Below are 27,943 nucleotides of genomic sequence, written 5' to 3'. Positions count from 1 at the left end.
TCATCTGCTCTACTCTGATTCCAATACCCTAAATTTCTTGAATGCTCTACCTCTTCGATATTAATGAGATCTTCAAAGGCCATGATTAAGATCAGTCCTCCTACTGCCTTGTCCCATATTCTTCACCCTCTTCCAAAATCACTTCATCATCATCTTGGTCCTTATCATTTATCAGATATCCTAAAAGATCTTGTTGTTCATCGGAGTATCTATCGAAGATTGGTGGTGAATCCCAATCTACAACTTGCTGATTTTCAAAGCAATTTGTGTCAAAATCAATAATCTCATCTTTCAAATAAAAAACCCCAAAGTGACGTTCCTCACGTCTAAGTCTTTAGTCACAATCCTCATCACTCGACTCTCCATGGAAAGTGCGGAACTGAAAAAGCTTGTACTTGAGATCCTCTTTTGTTGAAAGATCACCGTCTTGCCCACTATTGAGGCTTGCAAACTGCTGCGTCAGCTGTTAAACTTCCTTTCAAGTTCCTCAATTTTGTCATCTATAGCATCATGGAGTGGGTCTGCCGCTTCCACAGCCCCTTCTCATTGCCATGGGTTCGCCGAAACCACTAACCCTAGGTAGATGATGAACAAAAACATGCTGAAATCAGCAAGATCTAGCCTGATTTGGTAAAACATTGGCCAAAATCACTAAACCATAGAGTTGGCTATAGTTCCTTGGCCTTATTGTTTAAGAAGTCCAAAGCTCTGATATCAAATTGATGCAAGAAAATATGAGAAAATAATAAAATCAATAAGAAACAAAGCCAAACACAAACACAACTCAAAGAAACGTAGGGTTTCGTCTCCACACCCAAGCTAGGTTTGTAAAAGACTGAGCTTTTTTTTTTTTTTTTCTCAATTATGGAAAATCATATGACTGCCTTCTCCAAGGCACCTACACACCTCTTTATAATATTATTTAATGTTAACAAAAAGAGTCCAAACAAATAATACATGATCCATATATTCTATCTTAAACTTAAAATTCATAATAACAGTTTTACCCCTGTGAATCATAATCATAAATAGTAATTGTTAATAATACTAAAAACAATAATATCCCTAAAAAACTAAAACAATCGTAAAAAAAAAAAACTCTGAAGCTAAAACTACAATACACATCATTTTAAAATTGAATAAAAATTAAGAATAAGAAGAAGTTTCTCTTGCATCACAAGTGCACCGCTGATAGCATTTCGTGATTTGAGGTATTAGAGGTTGATTTTGATACGTCCCAAGTAGGGATAGGATTTGTGTTGAGAGTAGGGGCGTTTTGTGGCATTCTTTAATGAAAAATTGAATGATGCTTGTTCCCGGTACTCGACATATGATGGCAAATTTTATGCGATAGTTCAAGCTCTCAAGCTCTTCGACACTGGAGACATTGTTTGATACAAAGGGAGTTCCTGTCGTACTCAGACCATGAAGCATTGGGATACATTATCCCTAATGTACACTAAATAGTCAACATGATAAATGGATCACATTCTTATAAGATTACAAATTACAATTGAGCACAAATCCTGAGCTCATAATAAGGTGGCAGATGCCTTAAGTCATCACCTCATCCTAGGAAAAATGTCTCATACAGTGGTAGGTTTTGTGTCTCTTAAGGACCAATACACTACTGATCCATAATTAAGTCAGATATGGGAGTCTTGCTAATCTAATGGTTTGGATCCCACTTCCAGGTTTGTTCTCCATTATGGATTCTGTTCCATGGACTCAATTGTGCGTACCGGAGAGTTCTCCTTATGAGAACATCATTCTTAAGCTGCATAGGGGGGATCTTGCGATCAAGCCAAGACTATTGCATTGCTAGAAGAGAGGTAGTTTTGGCCCTGGTTGAGGCCCAATGTCAGGTGATATGTAGAATGTTGTTGAGTTTGTCAAGTTTCAAAGGCCAGTCTTAAAATACCAGCCTCTACACTCCACTTCCATCACATGTGCTCCTTGGAAGATGTAAGCATAAACTTTGTGTTAAGATTTACCAAGAACAGCTAAGAGGTATGATTCTATGTTTGTAGCACTGGACTGTGTTTTGAAAATGGCCCATTTTATTCCCTTTCAAAAGACCACTGATGCATCTCATGTCGCAAATAGAAGTTTTTTATTTTCAAGGTGTACCTAAGTTGATGATCTCTGATCAAAATACTAAAATCCAGAGTCATTTTGGAGGACACTGTTCAAACTAGGTATAACTCTATAGTTCAGCTACGCATATCATCCTCAAACTGATGGGCAGACTGAGGTAGTCAACAGTGGTTTGGGAAATCTGTTGAGATGTCTTGCAAGTGAGAGGCCGAACCAGATGGATCTAAGTCTTCCTTAAGCAGAATTTGTTTATAATAGCTCGGCTAACCGATCTACCAAGAAGTCTCCTTTCGCATTTGTGTATGGTCACTCCATTCCACACGTATTAGACCGTGTGCCATTACCATGTGTGGGAAGGAGTGCGTAAGCAGACGGATATGCTCAAGACATCAAAAGGAACTCCTTGCCAAGTAGAGAGCCAATTATGCTGAGTATAAGCAGGTTGAAGAGGAGCATCGACATGATAGATCGCTTTTTTGTGGAGGACTCCATCATGTTACATCTGAGGCATGAGACGTTTCCCATCTATATCTACAACAAGCTACGCTAGCGAAGGTTGGGCCATACCAGATTCTCAAGAAGTTTGACAACAATGCTCATCTCCTAAACTTTCCTGAGGACTTCCAAATTGTGCTAATTTTTAATATTGCCAATCTCTACGGGTTTTAAGGTGACCCACCTGTAAACTTGGATGCCAGTTCACTGGAAGTTGCAGAGCCACTAAGAGCTACTCAGAAGAGATTGACGATGTGGTGGATATTTGGATCATTGTTACACACCGTAGTTCATAATGCAGATACATGGTTCATTGGAAAACCACACGTTGAGTGGATTGATGAGCATGAGTTATGCAAGAGGTAGGATGATCTTTATCAGCATTACATGGAGGCATATTCGAAGGGGTTCAGGTTTTCCCAACCCGAGGGAATTTATGACTGCATCATGGCCTTCTATTCGACTAATTTAATTTGATAATAGATTTTAAGTTTTTTAGAGTGAAAACTAGGGTTTGAAGTGCTAATTATTTATGTTGGGGATATTTATGTCTTTTGGGTGTTGTAGAGAACTCAAAGGTAATTTCTATTCTTACTTCTTTTCTTTCCTTTAGGTTCCCTTCCACTCCTTATCTTTCCATTATTCCCCTTTTCTTTCCCTTCTTTCCTCTTTTCTTTCTTTATTTTTTCTTCCTGTTTTTCTTCTTTCTTTTCCCTAATTTCGCATTTAAAAATAAGAACCGTATTTTTCCAATTACCCCAATAACTTCTAAAACCCCTGAATTAGTTGTTGAAACCTTCCAAAATTAATTTAATATTATTCAACACCAACTTCTTGTCTCCGGGTAGTAGACTAGTCTTAAATTTGATCAAATTTAACTTTTAATTAGCTGATTTGTTCAAGGACATATTTCAATCCATTATGGATTCAATATCTCAGACATTAAAATAAGGGATTGTATACAATGAGACCATTTGCTTTTAGTACAGGGAAGTCACAATTACGTAAAACCATCCAATGTGAAATCTGATAGCTTGGGTGTGTTGCAAAGTTTGAGAAAATTTATTTCGAACTTTGAGCTTGGTCAATGAAATAAATGCAGCCCCCAATTTCACATCCAATGGTCAAGATTAAGTGTGACCACCTTGTGCCAAAGGTAAATGGTCTCATTATATACTCTCTCTTAAAATAAATTTCGGAATAGTTGATTTTTGCAAGTTTGGTTACTCCGTTTTGTGGATGCATACCTCTGCTGAATTTATAGATAACTAGCCTTAGTTTAATCCTAAATGTTCTCCAAACATGTTCTAGAGTATTGTAATAAAAGATTAGCGAATGTTTCTCATCTTAGGTTACTTCAGAAGCTAGCAAATAGACATGGTGTCTTAAGTCTCTATGATGGACTTCTAAATTTTGTACCTTCAACAAAAGCTGATACTAAAGGAGCAGGTTTTTAATAGCAAACAAGCTACGACACAAGGAGATAGGAAGAAAGCCAAAAGGAAACAAGTTATCTACGCAAGAATTCACGTAGGAAAAAGAAGCCCATACGGAAAAGGATGATCCGCAATGGTCCAAGGAAGGGAATTTCCATTAGAAGCATGGGGAAGTCCTTCGGGAGAAGAGCCCAACACCCAAAGTCTTTAGGAATTCACTGCTACATCACTACAAGGAGGGGTTTGTTTGACCCATTATTGTGCCATGGTTAATTGACTCAAGAAAGTATGCTAAGAATACATTACAATTTGCGGATTACCTACTCTCCCATGTTTGATCTTCTGACTCATGGAAGGATGTCATTTTCAGTGCATTGATGCAAAAAAATCTGCAGTTTATTAAGGAACTAAACATAGGCAAGTTAGATAAGCTTCTCAAAGAAACACACAAATTGGCAGAGATTAAACATTCATGGTGGCAAGTCAATAAAAGTTGATTTTGGAAGTGAAGAAGAATAATAGGAAGAAATTACTAGCATTAATAGGTGGTTGTGCAAAAATGTGAACCCATAATGATCTGAGAGATATATGCAGATCTGAGAGATATAGGCATGTCTTTAGACTTCACTCACGCTTGCAATGTGGGAGGCTTTATGAAGGATAATGGAAGAGATAATGAACAAGGGCAGCCAAATGTAATGATAAAAGTATCACATAAAATCATAAAAAACTAGACACCGGAATTGAAGGGGTTCTAAGAAAGCAATGGACATTGTCAAAGAATATGGAAGAGGGGAGGTCAAAAGAAGCAAATGAAATAAAGGACAGCCAAGAAAACTACGGATTATCAAACAGAGGGATCATGTATGTTCCATGCCTTTTGGTAGTCATCAAAATATAGTTATATTATGGAGCTCTTTAACTGGATTGAGCTTTACTTACATATAATTTTACAGATAGGGTAGTATTTCAGATGAATTGTATAATTCTGATAAGAGTTGTATACATCACATTTGTCACAATTTTACAGGAATGGCATCATATAATTACCGAAAGTTGTAAACCCCGCCATGGCCGATCCCAAGCCTGGTTAAAGGAGGAGGGTTGTATTAGGCAAAGAAGCCAGAGCAAAAGTTTGCCACATCTTTTCATGAATCCTAAACCTATGTTATTGATGAAACAAGATTCATGTAGCCGGCCCCAAATAGTTCAGATAAGGCCTTGATGATGATGATTTACTAAAAGTTGTACCTATCATATTTTACAAAAAGAACAGGTATGGAGATCATAATTTCAAAACTTGATTAAGTGTTTCCAAGTTCCAACAAGAACATTGGTTTTCATCAACTGTTGTTGATCCGCTGTACAAATTGAATCGAAACCTATGATTACGATTTGTCTCCCACTCAATGAGTGAAGAATATATTCTTGGAATGGATGGATTCTCAATGAATTTGATGATACCCACATAGAGTATAATAATGCAAAAAGTAAGTCAATAAATGAAGAAAACATAGATAACCATAACAAGCTACACACACAAACATGGAATAGAATGGGCAATTTTGTGGACAGCAATCATTCGCATGCTCTCAGGTGTTTGTGCACGCCAGAGTGTGCGGTTGAATGTAAGCATGAATGGCTTTATATAAATATATTTATACATACACAAACAAGTGTGTGCACATGTGTACATGCATCCTTGAAGCTCTCAAACTCCTTTTAAGAAATCAAAGTCTGCAAGTTCAATGAAAGGCAGAATTTATCGCCCTCCATCCTAGAGCAATCTACTTATAAATGTAAAGAACTAGTAAACAAATGGTGAGGACCAGTATAACAAATTACGAAAAAAGAAATAAGAAAATTCATTCTCAAATAAAAGCAACAAACAAATTGTACATGCATGAAACTCATTCTTCATTTGGTAAAGCAATGTAACTGCAAATAATACATACCCTTCCCTGCCTTTGAAGCAAGATTTGTGACTTCTAACTCTAAATTTGCTGGTCCCTGCATATTTTCAATTAGAGTTATCAGATGTTACAATCTGCTCCACGACATCCCCAGCTGGAAAAGAACTAATTTATCATGGACCGCGGAACACGGATATAATCAACACAAATTCTATACAAAAATGTTGGGTTTGTAGTTCCCTACTGAGTAAGAAAACATAATTATAAAGAGAGTTTAGGAAGGGAATCAGCATAGGTATGGTAGAATAATTTGGAAGACTTTCGCTATAGATGTTAGAGGTCATCAAGAATTGGAAGTCAGCAATTCATTATTCCATGTGTAAAAGGTTGCAACTATATGTGCAAATCTTTGGCATGCTTTATTTAATGGGTGGGGTTTGCAAGAGGTTGCAACCTTAAACAACCAAGTAAGGTGCACCACAAATTTTATCATAAGATGTAATTTTGGTGTAGAAGATTCTTAGGATGAACTAAGAATCCATTTTCATCACTCATCATCATCATAGCCTTTTTCCAATTATTTGGGGTCGGCTACACAAATCCTGGTCCGCCAGTTTGCTCAATTAAATGCCATACCCTCAGTGAAGCCATAAGTTCCCATATTTTTCGGACTACTTCCAACCACATCCTTTTGGGCCTACCCCGTGCTCTGAAAAGACTACTTCTAACCACATCTTTTTGGGCCTACCCCTTGCCCTCTTCAGTCCTTCCACTTGAACTAACTCGCACCTCCTAACAATTGTTATACTGGGTCGGCGCCACACATGGCCAGCCCACTGAAGTCTAGAATCCATTTTCATCACTAATTACAAAATTTTAGTCTGCAAAAATGACTCAAATGAAGTAGATCTATAAACATAAGAAAATCGTGAAAATCGACGGTTTAGATAATATGTTGCAAACTACACTATTTTTTGAACATAATCATTTTATTTTATTTTTCCATGTTCATACATCTCGATATTTTTCCATGTTCATACATCTCGATGTCGAGATGATCAACTAGAGGATTTTCCAACTTCAAATTTTTAGATGCACCTTAATTCTACTTTTTAAGGTTGCAACTTTATATAAATGTTTTCCTTAGTTAATTTTATTTGCTAATTGAGGATCACGTGTGTGCTCTATCTCTTATTTTCCATGGAAGAAGTAACTGCATGTTATTTAAATGTATCGTTTTTAGATTGACTCGACTAAATATTTCAAACCTAAAGATTTATTGAGACCAGCATGTTAGGACATGCTTTTTAGATATCACATGGATTGGTAGAAACTCCAGGTAAATATAACTACCATTTCGTGCTCCGACGGGGGCATACTGTCCATCTACTCCCTCAAGCAACACTCAATCTACAAGTACTTTTAGGACCAAAATATTTGGTGATTGACCTCTTTAACCTAATACTAACCTGAAAAGGACAAAAAAAAAATTCAGGTCGCACTTCTTTATGTGCCTAAAAAAAGAGCCCCAAGATTGACTGAGACTATCCTATATTTGAAACAGCATATTTAAGTATTGAAGATCTCAAAAATTCATTTTTTTCCAAAAAGTAATCATATGGTGATTCTAAGCTGAATCACAAAATTTATGATAAAAAGGGTATTTCAGAGTTTTTAACGATGGACTTTTTTAGGTGCACCTTAATTCTACATTTTAAGGTTGCAACCTTATATCAAATTTTCCTTATTTAATTTTATTTGCAAAGTATGGGTCACGTGTGTGGTCTATCTCTGATTTTCCTCGGATGAAGTAACTAACTATTATTTAAATGTATCGTTTTTCAGATTCACTTGACAAAATATTTCAAACCTAAAGATTCATTGACACCACCATGTCAGGGCATATGCTTTCTAGATATCACATGGATTGGCAGAAACTCCAGTAACTGTCATTTCGTGCTCCGGTGGGAGCATACTGTCCATTTACTCCCTCATGTAAAACCCAATCTAGAATTACTTTTAGGACCAAAACATTTTGGTGATGTGGCCTCTTTAACCTAGTGACTAACCTGAAAAGGGAGAAAAAAAAACAAAAAAATATTCTGGTTGCACTTGTTTATGTGCCTAAAAAAATGGTCCTAAGGTTGAATTGAGACTGTCCAATTTTGGGAGAGTCAGATTTAAGTATTGAAGAACTCAAAATTCATTTTTTTCCAAAAAGTAATCATATGGTGATTCTTAGGTGGACCACAAAATTTCTGATAAAAAGAAACCTTGCAACTAGGTTTTTTTTTTGGCTTGAGGAAGAAAGTGTACAATTCGATCTTGCATGACCATGGTATATGCATTCAATGTAATTTCAAACTCCTTAAAGTTTTATCAATGCATTTCATAAGGCTCACATAGATGGTTTTCCATTTATATCAAATATTGTCTTCACTAATCTTATGCCCCAGGATTTAGATCAATGCAGATATCAGATGGTGAAAGTCAATTTCATTTTCCCAGACATATCTACAATCCACTTGACTAGTGAACAGGTCAGTAAACCTCAGAAAAACAGTTTCTTGAAACCGTGTTTATGTAGTGTCCAGTTATTTCTATGATCTGTTCAGCTTCTGAACACATAGCAGTCCACACAAATTCCAACGGTCTATTTATTTGGCTTCTGACATGCCTCAGTTTAGTGAATCCTAAAATGCAAAAAATGGTAACAGACAAATGATGACAACAGGAAAATGAGAAAGAACCCAAAAATCAAATTGTGGCAACCTATAAGAGATCATTAAACTCATGTACATACCTTTCGAGGAACTTCAAAGATGAATAGTTCATTCCACCTAACAGTTCCTTGGAGTTCACTCTTGTTCTCTGAGATTAGAGGCTTGACACATCGAGTTCTAGCGCTCTGAGGAAATAGCTTTTGCTGATCCATAGCTTGACTAGCAGACACCAAGCGTAAAGCACAGAAGAAGTCATGTTTATTACCATCATCCAATAAAGTCAAGCCCTGCAGATATACCACAGAAAAATATAGATTCAAACAGATTCTCAAAATGGACAAAGAGATCATCAACAATTTCAAAATATATGACCTTAGACTCAAGGATATGCACTGTCACATAGTGGTGGTTTTCCCTCATCTCTGTCGCAAAATTAAACCTATCTGAGAACCTGGGTGGTGGTAGCCAAGCTGATGTACTCTCTTCATGCTTTAATGATTCAATTTCCTTAGAGTTTTGAACATATTTTTTAACATAAATATCACATCCAAGCTTATTCTCTATAATTACTTTCCGAAAATCATCTTCTTCCAATGCAAAACAAGTTGAACCATCTAACTGTCCTCGACCATTATCTGCTTCCTGCAATTACATACAACCATGAATTCACTATCATTCAGTAGAATCATACAAATCAGAAGACAAAAGTTGAAAACCTATATGCCATAGCTAACCTCAGTGGCTTTCATCAACTTTTCCTCTAACTCAACTTGTCTTCTCCAAGAAACTACAGACCCCACACAAGTTTCAAGATTAGCAGCAGTGATATTAAGATTCACAGTGCTTGTTGCAGCAATCCGCACTCGTTTTCCAACTCTGGAAGGCATATGAATATCGCTTTCATATGATTCATACCTCCAAAGGAAAAAAGAAGGAAAAACAAATTAGGAAATTAAGTGAATGCTAGACCTAAAATGGCTCATCAAAACAAGATTGCAAGACAAGACTTAAAAGAACTGATGAGAAATGTAACTGGCATTACACATGATAGCAAAAGAAAACACAAAAATCATGATATGGCCACAGGTAACCCTTACTTGAATATGCCATCAAATGGTTCAACAAGAGGCTCCCATACTTCCAATTGAGAATTGAATGTTGATGCAGCTATTGAAGAGATCAATACTGCATTCATGGCCTCTAAGCGGCCAGTTGTCACAAGGTTAAGATTCGAAACTGTTGTGTCGAATAGTGGTGTCATCTGCAAAGTTTAATGTCAAAAGGAGTTTCCTACATATAGATACAGAATCATTTATTATGAAGGGACATACCATCCCATAGAGGCCATCAAGGACTGTCAAAGAAAAGCATCTTAACTTCATTTCAGCACTGATATTCTGTCGAGACTTGGGTTTCACACAATCAGCTATGCTATAAGCCAAACGGCTAGATGGTTTCCTCAGGTCAGATCTTGCAAGGAATGTGCTAGCCTGCAAAAGAAGATGTAAGCTCCAATCACAATGTACATCAAGTGCTATTTATCAAGCAGCAATCAGATGGAAACAAGGAATCCTACAACAATCAAAAGACAATGAATAAACTAAGAACACACAACACATGGATTCCAATTAAAACCCAATGATGTATGAAGCACCATCCTAATGCAAGAGGCAAAACTAGAGTGAGAATATATTAATAAACACCTGATTTTTAACTTTCCAAATGCTCCAGTTGTTGGAACCCCTAGAACTAGAACCCTTACTAATGGCTTCATCAGAAATGTTCGCCTGATTAACAAGATCCATTCGTAGGCAGCAGAGGGATTCCACACATGGCATGGCATCTGTCCTTGACACTATGCAACCCATAGAAGCATAACCAGGAGGAGAGATGGGGTACCAAAAGAAAGCTTCTTCAATCCCTTTCCCCACTACATGAGCAATTCTCGTAAACTGCACAGGCTTAGCAGAAAGCCCACTAGTATCGTTCTTAAACATTAAGCCTAAAGTAGGAGGTTCCAATCTGAGAAACAAGAAAATACAAAAGATTGTTTGATTCAGAAGATTCAAAACTGATAAGAAGAAAAAAGAAATTATATCCACAAATACCAATCTCACCCTTCAGTTATACAATCACCAAGAATGGAAAAACCAGGACGTGGAAGCGGTCGCCATATCGAAACAGGTTTTCTATGATCAGAGCCCTTATCCCACCAAATTCTTTCAAAATGCGGGGTGGACATGTAGTAACTACTGGATTTTGAAATCGACCTAAGCATATCCCACCCATAGGAAGTCACACCCTGATCAGCCTCGCGTATATCATTATTATTTTTCATGGAAATATCTAGGCTGGGAATATTGATCGAATTTGATTGCTGGGTTGGGCTGCGACGTAAAATATCACGCAAATCGCAGAGAACAGTTTTCGGAGGGCATTCAGTGGAAGCATGTGCATAAAATGACCCCAGACAATTCTCAAGGCGCCAGATGCTAAATCCTGAAGAAAACCTGAAAGGATCAAGCAAAAATAAACCATATATTAACATAATGGATAAACAAAGCAGCCTCAAATATTATCATCTATCTACAAATATACACATATGCATGCACGCAGCGCATGCACACGCACACACACACACACACACACACACACAGATGCATATGTGCAGTGGATTCGTATGTATGTGCCTTCATGTACGTGTGGGAGTGTAAGTGGCCGTGAATGATACATGTTCGTATGCATATGTGCAGTGCATTGATACATGGCCGCATGCACTCACGTGAACATATATAATAATGAGTAATATGAATCGAAACATGAGCACATGCATTAAATGATCCCCCAACCCTAGTTATCTTTTACTAAGTACATCCATTCCATCCCAAGTTAAATAACCAAAATCATTGAAATCAGTAAAACGTGAAGTGCCAAGTGAAGGGGAGACAATACCTTCGGTCTGGGGGGACATACAAAATGCAATCTGAAAAGGCTGCAGACGTCACAAGATCAGAACGAATGCAATAAACAATGTGGTTTGGTGGTGGTCTGCTGCCAATTTGAGCTATGCATCCTAAAGCACAGTAGCCCAAAGGTGCAATTGGCATCCATAGAGAGCAATCACTGTCACCATCTGACTGATCCTCTGACTGGGTAGCATCCTCTTCCAATCCCTGGATGTTGGAGAATAAACCGAGGAGCTGGAAACTAATAGGCTTCCTTACACGGCCATAAGTATTACTCACAGCCATCACAACTTGAGAAGGAGTCGTCGGCCTGAAACAAAGAGGAAATCATAATTAGAATTGATGACGAAATTGTGGCCTTCCATTGGATTAGATTATTTAATTTTTTATATATTCTATTGGTGGCAAAAGAAAACTTATTTAATGACGCAATGAAGGATTTTTCTTGTTTTTCTTATTATATTTCATTAAATTGCTTGGGACAAGTTTATTATAGTCATTTGGTCTTTTGATTTTATTTAGTTATCACAGGGTAATTTATGCCCTTTTTTGGTAGTAGAAAATTAACGGGTAGTTAAGTCCTTTTTAATTTCTTAAAGTAGGGACAGTTAAGTCTTTTCTTTTGGGACAAATGCATAGAAAAAGGTGGGTGGGACTTCCACTGCCCTGGTGATTGCTTTTGAAAAAAAAATTGAGAATAAAAAGAAAAAAAAAAGGAAGGGTTTCCTTGTTTCATTAATTGAAAACCCAATGAAAAGGTCTAAAGGCTTCGTAGCACCAATCAAGGTACCAAAGTTCCAAGGTATTTGATGTAGAGAAAATTGAAGGAAAAATAAAATCAGCAAGAAACAAAGCTAAACACAAGCACAAGTCGAAAAAACCATAGATTTATGATTTCTTCTCCATAACCCAAGCTCAGCAAGAAACAAAGCTAAACACAAGCACAAGTCGTAGAAACCATAGATTTATGATTTCTTCTCCATAACCCAAGCTAGGGTTCCAAAAACTTAAGCTTCTCTCTCTTTCAATATTTAAAAATCATATGGAATTGACCCTCTCAAGGCCCTACACACCTCTTATATATTATAATTTAATGTTCAACGACATTATATCTCCATACAATGATTAAAATGACCTACATATCTTAACTTAAACTTAAATTTAGTAATGACAGTTTTGTCCCTCTGAACAGTACCATGAATAGTAATCATGAATAATACTTGTGAATAGCACTTATGAAGTAAATATAAAAACATAAAAACCCTAGAATCCCTTAAAAACTGAAAAAATCTAGTAATAAAGCCTAAAACTAAAACTATAATATACATCCTTTAAAGTTGAATAAAAACAAAAAATAACAATAATTTTGCCCTCCATCAGTATTTTTAATTTTTATCTTTTTTTCTCCTTCCTCTTTTCCGTATTTCTTTTCTCTTCTCCACTCTCACAAACTTCCCACTTCTCTATCCTTTTCCTCCAATTTTTTTTCTTCCTTTTCCTTTTCTTTTTTCCATTTTTATTCTCTTATTCTCTACTCCCTTCTTTTCCTCTAGCTTTGTCTTACCATAGCCCTCTAAACAGCACATGTACTCCATTCAAAAATCCACCAAGTCCCTAAAAATTAACCCTGTGGTAAATATTATGGCCCCTAGCTGCTATTTAAGGAAACCTCCTGTGAAGGAGCATGTGATATTAAGGCAGATTGACCAAGAATCACTGCGGTCTAGGCTTAAAAAATTCAATATGGCAATATGATCAAATTAGGTTTCAAAGAAGTCTGTCTAATCACTTTGTATTTGTCAAAAGAGATTCCTATTCTACAACGACACTAATAATGTACGTGGATGATATCATGCTCATAGGAAATAACTTCACAAAATTCAAAAAGTTAAGAGATTTGTTGAGGACAGTTTTTGACATCAAAGATATTGGTCCATTGAAATAATGCTTCACTCAATGACATAGAAGCGCTTAGAGCCAAACCAACAAAATCTCCCATAAAGGCTAATAACAAATTTTATGATCTGCAATCAAAGCGTCCGAGTAAACATGGTATACATCAGAGTTTTGGTTGGTAGACTTATCTACTAGACTTACATAGCCAGACATGGAACATTCATAAGCATGGCGAGTTAGTTTATGCACCCGCCATGCTCCCATCACCAAGGGACCCTTTATCGCAATTTAGAGTAGTTAAAAGTTCTAGGGAAAGGACAAGCTTATAACAGTCACATCCATGCTATAAAAGGCTTTTATGATCGTAGTTGTTGGAAGCATGACATTCTGGGAGCATTTTGTACGAGTTGGATGTGAGGAATCACAAAACCCTAGAAGCTTCTGATGGTAGGTAGCACCATCCGTACAATGCATATCTTAGGAACCAAGATTTCTACCTGTTGGGAATCATATTCAACCACTTGGAACCCCGCAAGTAATTATCAAGGAACAAGTTCCATAAGACAAAAAGGTTCCAGGCTCTAGAGTATCCTTAACCAAGAATCCCTTGGTACTGGAATCAATGTAACGAGTACGCTTAACCACGACTCCCTAGTATTGGAATAGAGGTCCTCAACTTCCATAAACAAAAGTTCCCCTGGCCTTGGAATTGTTGTATTTAGTGTTTAAAAAATTGGTGATGTGATCCAGAATTGCCCGATCCAGATGGGGTATCGACCACGCCGTTCTGGATTTTGAAATAAAACGGGATTTGGCCGGATCCCCTCCTGAACCGGAGGTCCGTACCGGTTTTTTCATAAAAACCCGGAAATCTCCACTGGTTCCACCTGTTTGTTGATTTTTCTTATTAAAAATTAAGTGTGGGGGACCCCATTCGATCACGTGGCATCACCAACATCTTTGGGCTTGAACCTCTCACATGGCCTACTTTCCTGCATCCCATCACATGGTGCCTTTTACGATGGGTTAAACCCTTTTATACGACCATTTTCGCCCACATTTCTTTGATGTGGGATATATCATCATTGTTCATATTAGCATGGCTCACTCTAGCGTTATTGACTATGAGATTATACTTATAACAAAAAAAGCTCATGGGATTATACTTACTATAGGTAACTATCTTTAGCTAATTGGGATTTAAAAAAAATAAATACTAGCTCATAGGATATTAAAAACACAAAAAATAATAGTAATACTACTTTATTGACTATTAAAAAACTAGCTTATACTTTATAAGATATTCTAAGAGAAAAATATAACACTAGCTCATACCACTTTAGAATTTATTTTCAAGTTGTTTTATCAATTATCACACAATACAAATATGAACTTATTTATTTATTATCTTAATTTTATTAAAATATTCTAAATTGTATATTTTGTTCACATTAATTATTACACACGAGATTTATTTATTTTTGAGGGTCATATCCTTGCTTTTTGAATCAAGTTTATTATAATAATATAATTAATAATTATACTAATTACATTGATTATCAAGTCTTATATTTTTATGCATTAATTTATTTACATTATAAATTATATAATATACTCGTTTTCGTTATAATTGTAAATTAAAATTTTAAAATTAGATGATATTATTAGACAAATTATAAAATTTATTCTTATTTGAATAGTAAAATGATTATAAATATAAACTAATAATTTCAACTTCAATATATAATATAAATAGTTAGTTAGGTTGTGATAATTTTGGACAAGTAAAGAGAATTATTAAATGTTTGATGCGATACTAATCCCACTTTATATGGGAAATTATTGTTTTAATCTTATAATATGGAAGTGTTTTGACGCAATATTATAATATTATATTATAATTAACAATGATATCGATATCAGGCAGGAAAACATCTTAGTGTTCACCTATTTTTACAAAGTAATGAAAGTACATAATGCACCACTATTAATTTCTTTTAAAAACTAAAAGAACACTATTTTTAGAGATTTATAGTGATTTTTTAAGGATTTGTTTAGACAAAAATTGCTGATTCGACTGATTCTCCGATTTGATCCACTGATCCAACACGGGGATGGGTGTGACCGATTCGTGCCACCGATCTGCTTTTTAAACATTGGTTGTATTGAGTGCCCTTAACCACGGTTGCCCACAAGTAATGGAATCAAGGTCATCGAGTGCCCTTAACTAGAATTCTTTAAGTACTACAGGTAAGATTTAGGAGTCTAGACACCCACCCTTGTTGGATAAAGTAAAATCCATTTATTAATTAACCATAAAATCCACTCCAAACCCCATATTCCATGAAAGAACCACGAACAATGAGGCTGATTATTACTTTGAATATATGGCTCAGACAATCATTTGGCAAAACCTAAACCCCAATACCCTCTCTAAACTCAAATCTTAATTTCTTATATCCCATTAACCCCAAAATCCTAGACTAAATTGTGGGATTCCTTCCAAAATTTAAATCTCTTTTATGCCCTCATCTTCCCTCTGGGCTGTTTGCTGGTCTATAATTTGATAAGAAATTTCATTTGGGATAATTTTGCTTAAGGACAAATTTCAAATCATTCCAAATTCAAAATCTCACCTCCTAGACATTGAGGCAAATTCCTAGATTGCTAGTTTGATTCGCTAAAGATTGCTTATTTACTTTTCTAGATGATTACTCACTGAAATTATCGATTTTTAGCGATGTTTATATTTATACAATTCTCCAAATGTATTTGCAGGTCTAGTAGTAGAAGAATAGTGATCGCGAATAATAAGTTACGTCTGGAATGAATACATTTCCTACTTAGGCAACTGATTGAGAATTTCAGGGAGAAGGGACCTCCACATGGTCCTTATTGATTTAGAGGAAACATACAAAAAGGTACCTAGAGAGCTAATTTGGTGGATGTTGAAAAAGAAAGGAGTCTCTAGAGGACATATGGATATGGTGAGAGATATGTACAAAGGATTGGTAATTAGTGTGAGGACAACTAGTGGAGATACTAGTGAGTTTTTTGCCACAGTAGCCAACATCAGGGGTGAGCATTGAGCCCATATCTCTTTGTTTTCGTTATGGATGATTGGACTAGGTACTTATAGGATGAGCTATTATGACGTATCTTGTTCGCATATGACATAGTTTGGATTGATGCAATTAAAGTTAGTGTAAATGCAAAGTTAAAACTTTGAATGAATGCTCCAGAATCTAAAGGTTTCAAAATTTGCTGAACTAAGACAGAGTATATGGATTGCAAGTTTAGCAATAATAGGAGTAGAAGCAAGGAGGTAGTTAAGACCGACGGCCAAGAAATATGAAAGAGAGCGCATTTTCGACCAAGTTGTTCAAAAAGTTGTTGAGAACAAAGAAAATACAAGTCCAATGGAGGAAAAGTATTGTGGTACCTATTTATAAGAACAAACGAGTGCGAACTATCGAGGGATCAAACTTATGAGCCACAGCTCTAAGAGAGAGTGATTGAACAATGACTAAGGCATGAAACGAGCGCTTCAGAAAACCAAGTCGGTTTTATGTCAAGGAGGTCAACAACTGAGGCCATTTTCCAACTTAGGCAGCTGATTGAGAAGTTTAGGACAAAGGGAAAAGAACACCAGATGGTCTTTTATTGATCTAAAGAAAACTTATGATGAAGTACCTTGAGATATGATTTGATGGGTGTTGAAAAAGAAAAAAGTCTCCAGAAACTTCATCAACTTGGTGAGAGATATATACGATGGAGTGCTAACTAGTGTACGAACAACTAGTGGAGAGACAAGTGAGTTCTCAGTTAGAATAGGTCTACATCAGCGGTCAGCATTGAGGCCATACCTCTTTGTCTTAATTAAGGACGACTTAACTAGGCACCTACAAGATGAGGTGCCGTGGTGTATGCTAATCGCAAGTGACATAGTTTTGATCAATGAGACCCAAAATGGCGAGAACACAAAGTTGAAACTTTAGAGGGATGCTCTAGAATCTAAAGTTTTTAAAATTAGCCGGACTAAGACAGAGCCCATGGAATGCAAGTTTAGCAATAATAGGAGTAGAGACAAGGAGGTAGTTAAGATAGACGGCCAATAATACCAAAAAAAGAGCGTACTTTCGATATCTTGGGTAGTAAACAAACGCATACTTTCGATATAGTGGGTTGATAGTCGAAAAAAATAGAGAGATTGGGTAAGATGTCACCCATGGAATTAGAGATGGGTGAGCGAAATGGAGATGTGCAACCGGAATTTTATGTGATTGCCACATACCAATGAAGCTGAAGGACAAGTTTTATAGGACAACTATGAGACCAGCTTTATGGGACAAAATGTTGGGAGGTCAAAAATTAATATACCAATAGAATGAGAGTAGCGGAGATAAGGATGTTGAGGTGGATGTGTGGCAAAACAAGAATGGATAGAATTCGAAATTAATACATTCGAAAAAATTTGAGTGTAGCACCAATATGCGATAAGACGAGATAATAGACTTAAATGGGTTAGCCATGTGCGGCACAGACCTAGTACAACGCCTGTTGGGAGGTGCGAGTTAGCTCAAGTGGAAGGCTCAAAAAGGGCAAGGGGTAAGCCCAAAAGGACATGGTTGGAAGTAGTGAGAAAAAGATATGGGGACTTATGGCCTCATTGAGGGTATGGTCCTTAATAAAGTAGAATGAAGGACTAGGATTCGCATAACGGAGATTCGCATAACGGACCCCAATTAGTTGGGAAAAGGATTTAACGATGATGATAAAGAATACATGGAATGCTAGTTTAGTAGTAATAAGAGTAGAAACAAAGAAATAGTTAAGATTGATGGCCACCTAAACGAGATTATTGTCGATATCTTAGGTTAATAATCCAAGAAAATGGAGAGATTGAGGAAGATGTCGTGTATAGAATTAGAGTTGGGTAGATGAAGTGGAGATGTGCATCCAAAGTTTTATGTGATTACCGCATACCAAAGGAGTTGAAGGGAAGTTCTATAGGACGGCTGTAAGACCAGCCATGCTTTATGGTACAAAATGTTAGAGTGGTCAAAAACAATATATCCATACGATGAGTTTAGCTTAGATGAGGATGTTGGGATGGATGAGTGGAAAGATAAGAAGTGATAAAATTCGGAATGGATACATCAGAGGGAACTTAGGGGTGGCTCCAATAGGCGAATAGATAAAGGAGAATAGACTTAGGTGGGTTGGCCATGTGCAACGTAGGCCCAATACAACACTTGGTTAGGAGGAATGACTTGATCGAAATAGCAGGCTCTTAAAGGGCAGGGAGAAGGGCCAAAAGGATAAGGATGGCAGTAGTGAAAAGAAATACGGTGACTTCTAGTCTGACTGAGGGTATGGCCCTTAATACAACGGAATAGCGAAACAAGATTTGTATAGCCGACCCCAAATAGGGATGAGGCATGAATAATGATTATGGTGATGATGATCAGGAATATATATATACACCACACAGTGAAACGTTTCGACCAAAAGAGGAGCGAACCCAATACTTAAGTGCTACAGTAGTTATCAAGATGCATGCAGATGTACTAAATTTCCTAGAACAATCTTTAACTTTGATGCAACCCAACAGCAACATGCATCTCACCTCTCTATTAGAATATTCAGTTTCCTCATATTTACGACATACAAAATGGCAAGTACAAAATAGATACCACATTCCATCAAAGTTACCAGTTGAATTACATTATAGAAAACAATATCTATGATTTCCTGATTAGTCACAGAGACGATATCAAGTTTATTGGGAAAAGCATAAGTATGTACCTGCCACAGATTTATACAAGAACAGTAAACAAAAGTAAATATAAGGAAATTTAAGAAAGAAACGTGTTATTCAATAGAGCCTACCCAGATGTCACACAGTCACCAAGAATGACATAACCTGAAGGAGCTTGGGGTCTCCAAATGGTCAGACCTTGCCAAGTTCTATTACCTACAGTAATAAGCTTCTTGTTAAAGAACTAAAATGAAGCATTACTGCATAATGCAACAGTTTTTCAATACTAAAAAGTTAAAAAGTTTCCAAGTCATATGAAGTATCAAATTAAGGGAGAAAACCTTTCCGTGATGTCCAAACTCGAACAAAGTTGGTACATGAAGCAACTGGACTTGCATTGCCAAATTGCAGTGCTGCAGCTGCCTGATTTTGCAAGTGAAGTACTAGAGAAATCGCACTCAAAGAAAGACGGATATAAATATCAGAAGATACCACAGAGATATTGGTCTTATCTTTCAAACAAGTATATCCTCCCGAGATATCTACGGGGTCAAGGATCACAAGACCAGAACCAGCTTCAATTGTCAAATCTTTAATAAGTGCTCGTACCCAAGTATCTTTCCCTTTTGCAGCAAACCTGCACATGGGACAGACAAATTCATTCATATCAGCAAATGCATAGAAACATACAGGGGAGCAATACCCATTATTATCGTGAAAATAATCATTGTTAAAGGGAATTCTTCCTATTATATTAGCTGTTTCAATGGAAGCATTACTATCTAAAATAACATTTTAAGGAAACTTTCAAAATGAAAGAAGAACTCAAATTCATGATGTACTTCAGTAAACAACAGAAAGCAAATAAAGCACATCTGTAGTAGCCCACGAATCTTGAAAGTAGCACTAGTTCAACTACAGAACTGATGAAATTGATATAAAAATGCCATGCCAAGAATGACTACATCAACATCTTTGACATGTAGTAAAACACAAAACAAAAGAACATACACCAAACAGGTGCTATAAATTTTGCTATATAAAATCTGTAGCTATGAAAGCTCCAAAGTCACATGGAGTCAATCATTATCTATCCCCCCCCGTTTTTTTCCCTAAGATGTTTTGGACCAAAACCAAATTTGATGGAGGACAAAATTATTCTTGTTTTCAATTATTTAATTTCAAAGGATGTGTGTTCTAATTTGAATTTTAGGGATTAGGATTTTTAAGTTTTCTATGGATTCTTTATGTGTGTGTGCGTGCGTGTGGTTTTAGGAGTTGTTTAGAAAAGTTGTTAGGGTGCTTATGGAATATTTTGTTTTATTATAGTAAAAATATCATTACGAATACAAATTTTGTTTAATCATGACTTCTATTTTAATTAGAATTAGGATTTCTTGGGATCTAATTGAGGCCCTTTTTATAAATATGGGTATGAGAATTCAGAATAGGGAGCTGCGTCTTGAGATTGTTTTTTGGGTTTAACCAAGGTGGAGCTGTTCAAGCATGGCTTGCAGGTTTCCTCTTCCAATCAATAGATAATCTTATTTTCTTACCTGCGACATTCTTCCTGCATCAATTGGTATCAAAGAAGAGACTTTGTGATTGGCCAGGAAAGAAATTTTCGATCAACTAGGTATCATGATTTCAGATAGGGTTTATGATTTCAACTCAGTGTTTGCTGATTCCAACCTAGGTTTGTGAATTCACCCCAGGGTTTGTGATTTCAGCCTCGGCTTCTTGATTTTCAACTGGGGTTATTTTATTTTCTACTTACGGATTTCGATGAATCCAGGGGAGCAAAAAGGGGTTGAGGAAGTGGAGCTCTCATGGACTTACCTAGTAATGCCAAGATAAACAAGTTGAAATCACAAAAGGCAAGTTCACCAACTTGCACAACAACTCTGAGGTATCATTTATGGGCAAGGCAGATCTTTCTGCCCAAGAAGATGTCGTAGACAACCCTTTTTACTATCGTGCTCCACCTGATCTATTGAGTGAAGGTGGGCACTTCCAATTTTGATGAACGTGATTTGACTACAACCAGGGGAGAGGTAATCTTGCTGCTTGTGCGTACATTGTGGTTCGTAAGATTAAGTAGGCTGAGGGTGTTGAATCTTTATTTTCATCAAGTCGTTTCCAAACTAAGCATGTTGTAGATTAGGATACGCCACCAGTCTTCGACACATTCTCAAATGCAGAATAAAATCTTATAACACATCTGATCTACAATGACAACAATATATCATTCTTGAACCAATTGTTGAAGAAGAAAAAGATGGAAGGGCTCCAAGGAGAATCAATAGGAGATGTTTGTTCCACCATCGAATCCAGTGTTCATCTCAAACATGCACCCATCATTTGTTCTAGGGCTGAACTTAAGCAAAGTCAGTAAGTCCGTGGCTGAACTCTCTCGACATACAATGAACCATTCCTCGAGGTGTTCTAAAAAAAGTTTATGTGCTTGTTTGGTGATTTCAAAACCACCGTATCAATGCATAATTGTTGTTGTTTTGATTGGGCTAATAAGCCCCATGGGTCCAAGGATTCATTGTTGCAAAAGGGTGTGCGACTAATGCAAAAATTCATCTTAGCCTACTTTAAAACTCGAGGATAAGTTTTCTCCAACCAAGGGGGTCCAATGCAAGACATAATCATTCTTATTTTTAATTTCGGATTAATTTCAAAGTATGTGTATTTTTAAATTTAATTTTACGGATTACTTTTAGGGTTTTAAGTTTTTAGGGATTTCTAGTTCATTCTTTTAATATTTTTATGACTTTATAAGTTGCTTGGAAAAGTAGTTAAGAGTGCTGATGGAATATTTCATTGTATCAAGGGTAAAAATTCCACTACAAATTATTTTTTTAATTATGACTTCTATTTCAATTAGAATTGGGATTTCCAGGGCTCTAGGTGAACTCTTTTATTATACATAGGGTCAGCTATAGAGAATTTAGAATAGAGAGTTGAGTTGCGATTTTTTTATCTGGTTTAACTAATGCAAAGCCATTGAAGCCTAGCTAGCGGGTTTCCTTCTTAATTTTCCATTCAATATATTATTTGTTTTTTCTTCCAAGCGAAATTTTTTCTACATCAAATTTATGACCACTATTTGGACTTGTTAATACATTATTAGACATTACTTGCTAACTATGGGCATACATCAAGCAATGTTGAGCCCTAGGGTTTTAGCCGAGGTTCAGGTTAAGGCTTGAAAGTGCAAAATGCAAACCCATGATTAGGTTCTCTTTTAGTCGACATGCTTCTTTTCAGGTTTTGTCATACATACAGCCAGAGACAATTACTTTCCATATCTGTTATGGGAGAGAATGGAAAACCAGTCCATCATGTAGAAGTTGTTACAATGAAGTGTTTCTTAGGAAAAGGAGTTCCATAGAAGTAGTGGTCGTGTTGAGATCCGCCTCATTTAGTCATCCCACTCTCCCCCTTATCTCTCTCTCTCTCTCTCTCTATTTTTCTCTCTCAAAGAAAAGTCTTGGGACGTAAGATGAGTTGTAATGGCAGTAAGATTGAGGGAATTCCAAAGCTGCCAAGCATCCTTTGCTGATGTGTGTGTGTAAGAGAGAGAGAGAGAGAGAGAGAGAGAGAGAGAGAGCTTCTTGGTTGAAAGGGTGACATATTTTCTTGCATTAGTTCCCAATAAATAAAGATTCACTTACCAAGGGTAAAGAAAAAACAAGTCCCTCAATCTTTAAGCATCTATAATAAACATCTAAAATGGAACCTGGGTGGCAACCAAACAACATTTAAGTTTTATGAGTAAATGCAATTATACTATCTGAAACTTATTTGGGATATATCTGGTGCATCCAAACAGGGCCATGGCATCCTGCGACTCAATCTTGAGACATCCATTTAGGCAGTATCTAAGGGGCCATCGTCTGCACATAGTATTTGTTTTACACTAGTTTAGAATATTTTAGTTAAAATGTGCCAATTAGAGGAGCTAGATGAAGTTTGTTGCATTTTGTGCACGTAATTGGAAGCATTGTTTTAAAAAGCGGACTACCCATGGCCTGGGGGGCCGTCTAGGCGGTCCAGAAGGCTTGGACGCATCGCCTAGACCTAGGCGGCCAAACTAGGCGGATATCCCTGGACGCCCGCTTAGGTGCTCGGGAATCCGCCTAGGCGCCCACTCGGGCGGCGGCCCAAGGCATGCGCCCCACCCAAGAGCAGAAATGCAGCTCCTTAAGGGTATTTTTGGGGCTGCGCCCCACCCAGGAGCAGAAATGCAGCTCCTAAAGGGTATTTTTGGGTCATTTTTTTAATACTAAAGGGCAGAATTGTGGGTTTCATTTGAAACTTGAAACCCATTAGAGGCTATTTTAGAAAGAGAAAACCCCAAAACAAAATTTTTTTTACTTGGCCGCCCAGGTTCTAGACGCCCACCTGGGCGGGGCCACCTAGGCGCAGGGGGGCCTGGACCCCTCGACCACCTAGGTGCCACCTAGCCAGTGTTTTAAAATGCGGCCGCATCGCCACATATGCGACCGCATCATGCGGGATGCGCTCGCATCCGCATCTTATCACGCGCATATGTGCTTTTGACAGATGCGCCACATCGGCCTCATCATGGCCGCATCCCGCATCATGGCCGCATCAGACCACATCTCGCCCACAAATGTTTCCACGAATTTTTTTTTTTAATGTTTAGGAAAACTGTTTGGGGGTTACTATACCCCCCAATCGAAGATTTCCAACCACTTTTGTGGCATTTTTTGCATCAAATCGAAAGAAAAAAAAATTTTGCGAAATTTTTTTTTTCATCCAAATGTTTGATTTGGCGGTTGTTTGATACTTGGATGTTCATTTGATGCCTTTTATTGTTGATTTGGGGATGTTAAGGTAAATTTGTGATAAGAAATTGGGTATTTCAGAGGCCGTGAAGAAATCGAGCACTACTTCACAGAGTTGGTAACCTTTTATTCCTTCTTGTACAATAATACTGTTATACTTGGGCAATGTCCTCTTCCCAGTCTTCTAGTAACAAGGATCCGGCTTGAAAATATGCTAAACTAAAAAATCCAAAAGATAGAAATTGTGTGATATGCTTGCTCTTGGGAAATATTTATATGGGTGGTATTTTTGGACAAAAAGAGCATTTAACCAGAATTTCTGGGAATGTAAGAGCATGCCCACAAGCTACAGATGATATAAAAAAGGAGATTAGAGAATATTTGGATAGATTGAAAAAAGATAAAGAGAAAAAAAAAAAGAAAAGAAAATAATTACTTGATGATATGCAATTATTTGATGATGTTGATGATGATGATGATGATGATGATATGTCTGAAGTTACTATGAGGCAAAAGGGTAACCTCAAGAGAGAGGGTTCTAAATATTGGTGGTAGTGCTAAGAGAAAAACATCTCTCTCTAAGGGGCCAATGGATTCTTTTTTCACCCCGAGCCCCAAAATTGTGGTTCAAGAGAGAGAAAAAAACAAAACAAACCACAATTGACAATAAATATAAGAAAGAACAAAGGAAGTCGGTATGTAAGTGGATTGCAAAGTGGATTTATATGGCCGACATTCCTTTTAATACTATAACTCTGGATAGTTTTGCATGTATGGTCCAGGTAATTGGGCAATATGGCCCAAGACTTATTCCTCCTTCGCTACATGAGGTTAGGGAGCCCTTGTTGAAGGATGTTGTATTTGATGTGAATAAAATTTTGATTTCTCAGAGAGAAGGGTGGGAGAAATATGGGGCCACTATTATGTGTGATGGTTGGTCCGATGGGAAATCAAAGCCATTCATTAATTTTTTGGTTAACTGCCTAACAGGTACTTTTTTTGTTAAGTCTATTGATGCATTAGACAAGTCACATGATGGTATATATTTATCTGGCTTGATGGATGAGATTGTCGATTTTGGTGGGGAGCAAAATGTGGTACAAATTACCATTGACAATGGTGCCAACTATGCTGCAGCTGGGCATTTCTTGACTTTGAAAAGGAAGCATATGTTTTGGACACCTTGTGCAGCTCACTGTGTTAATCTTATGCTTAAGGAAATGGGTACAACATCTTTATTTAGTGGGGTGATTTTAAGAGCTATGTTTGTTGTTGGATTTATTTACAATCACACTATAGTCCTAAGAGAAATGAGGTCTTTTACAAAGAAGAGAGAATTAGTGAGACCGGGTATCATTAGATTTGCTATGTCATTGCTCACTCTTCGAAGCCTAGCCAAGCAAAAAAGTGCCTTGAGGATCATATTTGCTTCAGAGCAATGGAGTAAAAGCAAATGGTCAAGCATAAGGATGGGAGAAAGGCTGAAAAAATTATTTTGAATACATCTTTTTGGAGTCAAATAATTATTGCATTGGAGGTGGCTCGCCCTTTAATGAGAGTGTTTCAACTGGTTGATGGTGATGCGAAGCCCGCCATGGGCTACATACATGAGGCAATGACTAGGGCAAGAACTGAAATAAAAAGATGTTTTAAAGGATGATGAAAATATGCGAAAGGCTATTCTTGAAATTATTGATAGGAGATGGGATACCCAGCCTCACAGGCACCTCCATTCAGCCGGTTATTTTCTAAACCCATCTCTTCACTACAAGCACCCATCCATTGAGTCAGATCGTGTAATAAATGGTGGGTTCTTAGATGTGCTGGAGAGGTTGGTGCCAAACAAAGATATCCAAGATGAGATCCAGAGCCATAAATTGATTAAGTTCAAGTTAGCTTTGGGAAACTTTGGGAGAGATATTGCCACTCGAAATAGGGACACTATAGATATAGGTAAAGGCCAAAAGCTCAAAAATAATCTTGCTTCTTACTTTATGTATAGTTCCATTGTTTATTTTATACCCTTAATTTTTAACTATATTCTAAATTATAAAATATTATACAGCTGCATGGTGGGCATTATATGAAAGCGAGACACCAAATCTACAACGTCTCGCTATTTGAGTGTTGAATCTCACATGTAGCTCATCTGGTTATGAGCGCAATTGGAGTGCATTTGAGCATGTAAGTCCTTTACTCCTTATTCCTGAATCCTTATTTCTTGAATTTCAATTTTCTAGTCTAAAATCTAATTTATCTGATTTCAAATTTCTACCACAGCTCCATACAAAAAAAGAAAAAGGTTGGAGAAGAAAAAGTTGAATGATTTGGTTTATGTGCGGTATAACGAGCGGCTTAGGGAGAGGTATGAAAATCACACGAAGCTCAACCCGATTCAATTATATGAAGCTGAAGGTGATTCCATAAGTGAGGTGACCGTGGATCCAAGACAAGAGCACGTGTTTGAGGGTGAGGATCTTACATGGATTGATGTCGAGCTAGCAACAGGGGTTAATAAAGAAGATCGACCTAACACAAGAGCACAAAGGAGTAGAGGAGCTGCTGGTCTAGTCGCACTCGCACATTAGCTTTAGAGGTCGAGGAGGAAGCTGACTCAGAGGAGACCAATGAAGAAGAATACATGGAGGCCGTCGAGGATGATATTGATGATGCGCATGAGGACTCTCAAGATGACTTGTCTGATTGATATTTGAGAAAATAAAGTTCAAATTTCAAAATTGACTCTCAGAATGGATGATTGTATTAATTTATTAACTATTAACTCTTCTTAAGCTTGACTTTTGGTTTGTATTTTGTAATAACACTATTTTGTGCCTATGGTTGTACTTATGGTTGTGCTTATGGTTGTTGATTGTTGAATGCTTTATGAAGCTGGTTTCAAGTTTCTAGTTTCTATCAGGGGATAGTGGATAACTGGATACAGAATCTTCGACAGCTAATAGTTTTGAAGTTAATCATTAAACTAAAATACCTACTATCACATATATCACCTTCATATTTTTTTCTATGCATTAACTTATTTTTTTAGATTTTTTAGAATTGTTTTACATTTATTGACCGCATCATCACGATGCACCCGCATCCGGGCCGCATCGAGCTGCATCGGCCCCCCCCCCATCACATCAGTTCCACATCCCGCATTTTAAAACGCTGTGCCTAGCGCTTTTTGAAACACTGATTGGAAGTTTCCCTCTATGCACATGTGGTCTTTATGACGAAACCGCATGTCAATATACATTTCCATCATAGTAATCATGAATACATCTCTATAACACATGGTTACCATGATGACACATATACCTGTGGTCACTATGATGACACACATATATACAGCAGTCATTTACTTGTGGTTGAAGGCGACTGGTTATGTAGGGAACCCAGGAGGTAAGTAACTTTTGGAGGGAGCTAGTTATACAAGGGATGGGGTTAATAGAAGACTAAGTGTACTCTCCTACATGACTTACAGTTGATTCATCATATCCAACCATATTACTTTAATGTTGGCCATCACCATGCTCACACACTCATGTTCACTCTTAGGAGGAAGATGGAGGCATGTCTAATCCTAAAGAAACTGAATATGTTATCATTGTACTAATGATGTTGCAAAGACACTCCATAGATTTTGGGGGAAAGAGAAGTGAAATTCATCACAGAAGATAAGTTCCCAGTTGCTGTCCAGTTCTTAAAACCAGCACAGTCCCATCTATAGGGATCTCCACGTATATATTTCCTCAAACAATTTGTTGCCTAGAGTTTTGAGTTTCAATTGAAGAGAAGATACTGCAGTGACACTTATATTTTAGCATGTACAT

General features: G+C 37.1%; 1 protein-coding gene across 7 annotated transcripts in view; it reads right to left on the bottom strand.

Annotated features, from left to right (window-relative positions):
* LOC18430003 (calcium-dependent lipid-binding family protein) overlaps nt 1-27,943 on the bottom strand; it is a 169,149-nt gene that overhangs the window by 23,911 nt on the left and 117,295 nt on the right. For all 7 annotated transcript variants that reach the window (XM_088870658.1, XM_088870665.1, XM_088870660.1 and 4 more), the window contains 11 exons: nt 19,629-19,924; nt 19,419-19,503; nt 11,617-11,940; nt 10,782-11,174; nt 10,368-10,686; nt 9,996-10,154; nt 9,762-9,925; nt 9,399-9,579; nt 9,037-9,306; nt 8,745-8,951; nt 5,984-6,038 (listed from right to left, as the gene is read on the bottom strand). In XM_088870658.1, coding sequence (XP_088726784.1) covers nt 5,984-6,038; nt 8,745-8,951; nt 9,037-9,306; nt 9,399-9,579; nt 9,762-9,925; nt 9,996-10,154; nt 10,368-10,686; nt 10,782-11,174; nt 11,617-11,940; nt 19,419-19,503; nt 19,629-19,924 — 2,453 coding nt within the window. The remainder of the gene's footprint in view (nt 1-5,983; nt 6,039-8,744; nt 8,952-9,036; nt 9,307-9,398; nt 9,580-9,761; nt 9,926-9,995; nt 10,155-10,367; nt 10,687-10,781; nt 11,175-11,616; nt 11,941-19,418; nt 19,504-19,628; nt 19,925-27,943) is intronic.

Source organism: Amborella trichopoda, chromosome 6 (assembly GCF_054954075.1).
Source record: "Amborella trichopoda isolate Santa Cruz 75 chromosome 6, AtrichopodaSantaCruz75HAP2 v2.0, whole genome shotgun sequence".
Taxonomy (NCBI): domain Eukaryota; kingdom Viridiplantae; phylum Streptophyta; class Magnoliopsida; order Amborellales; family Amborellaceae; genus Amborella; species Amborella trichopoda.
This window is presented reverse-complemented; position numbering and strand designations above follow the sequence as displayed.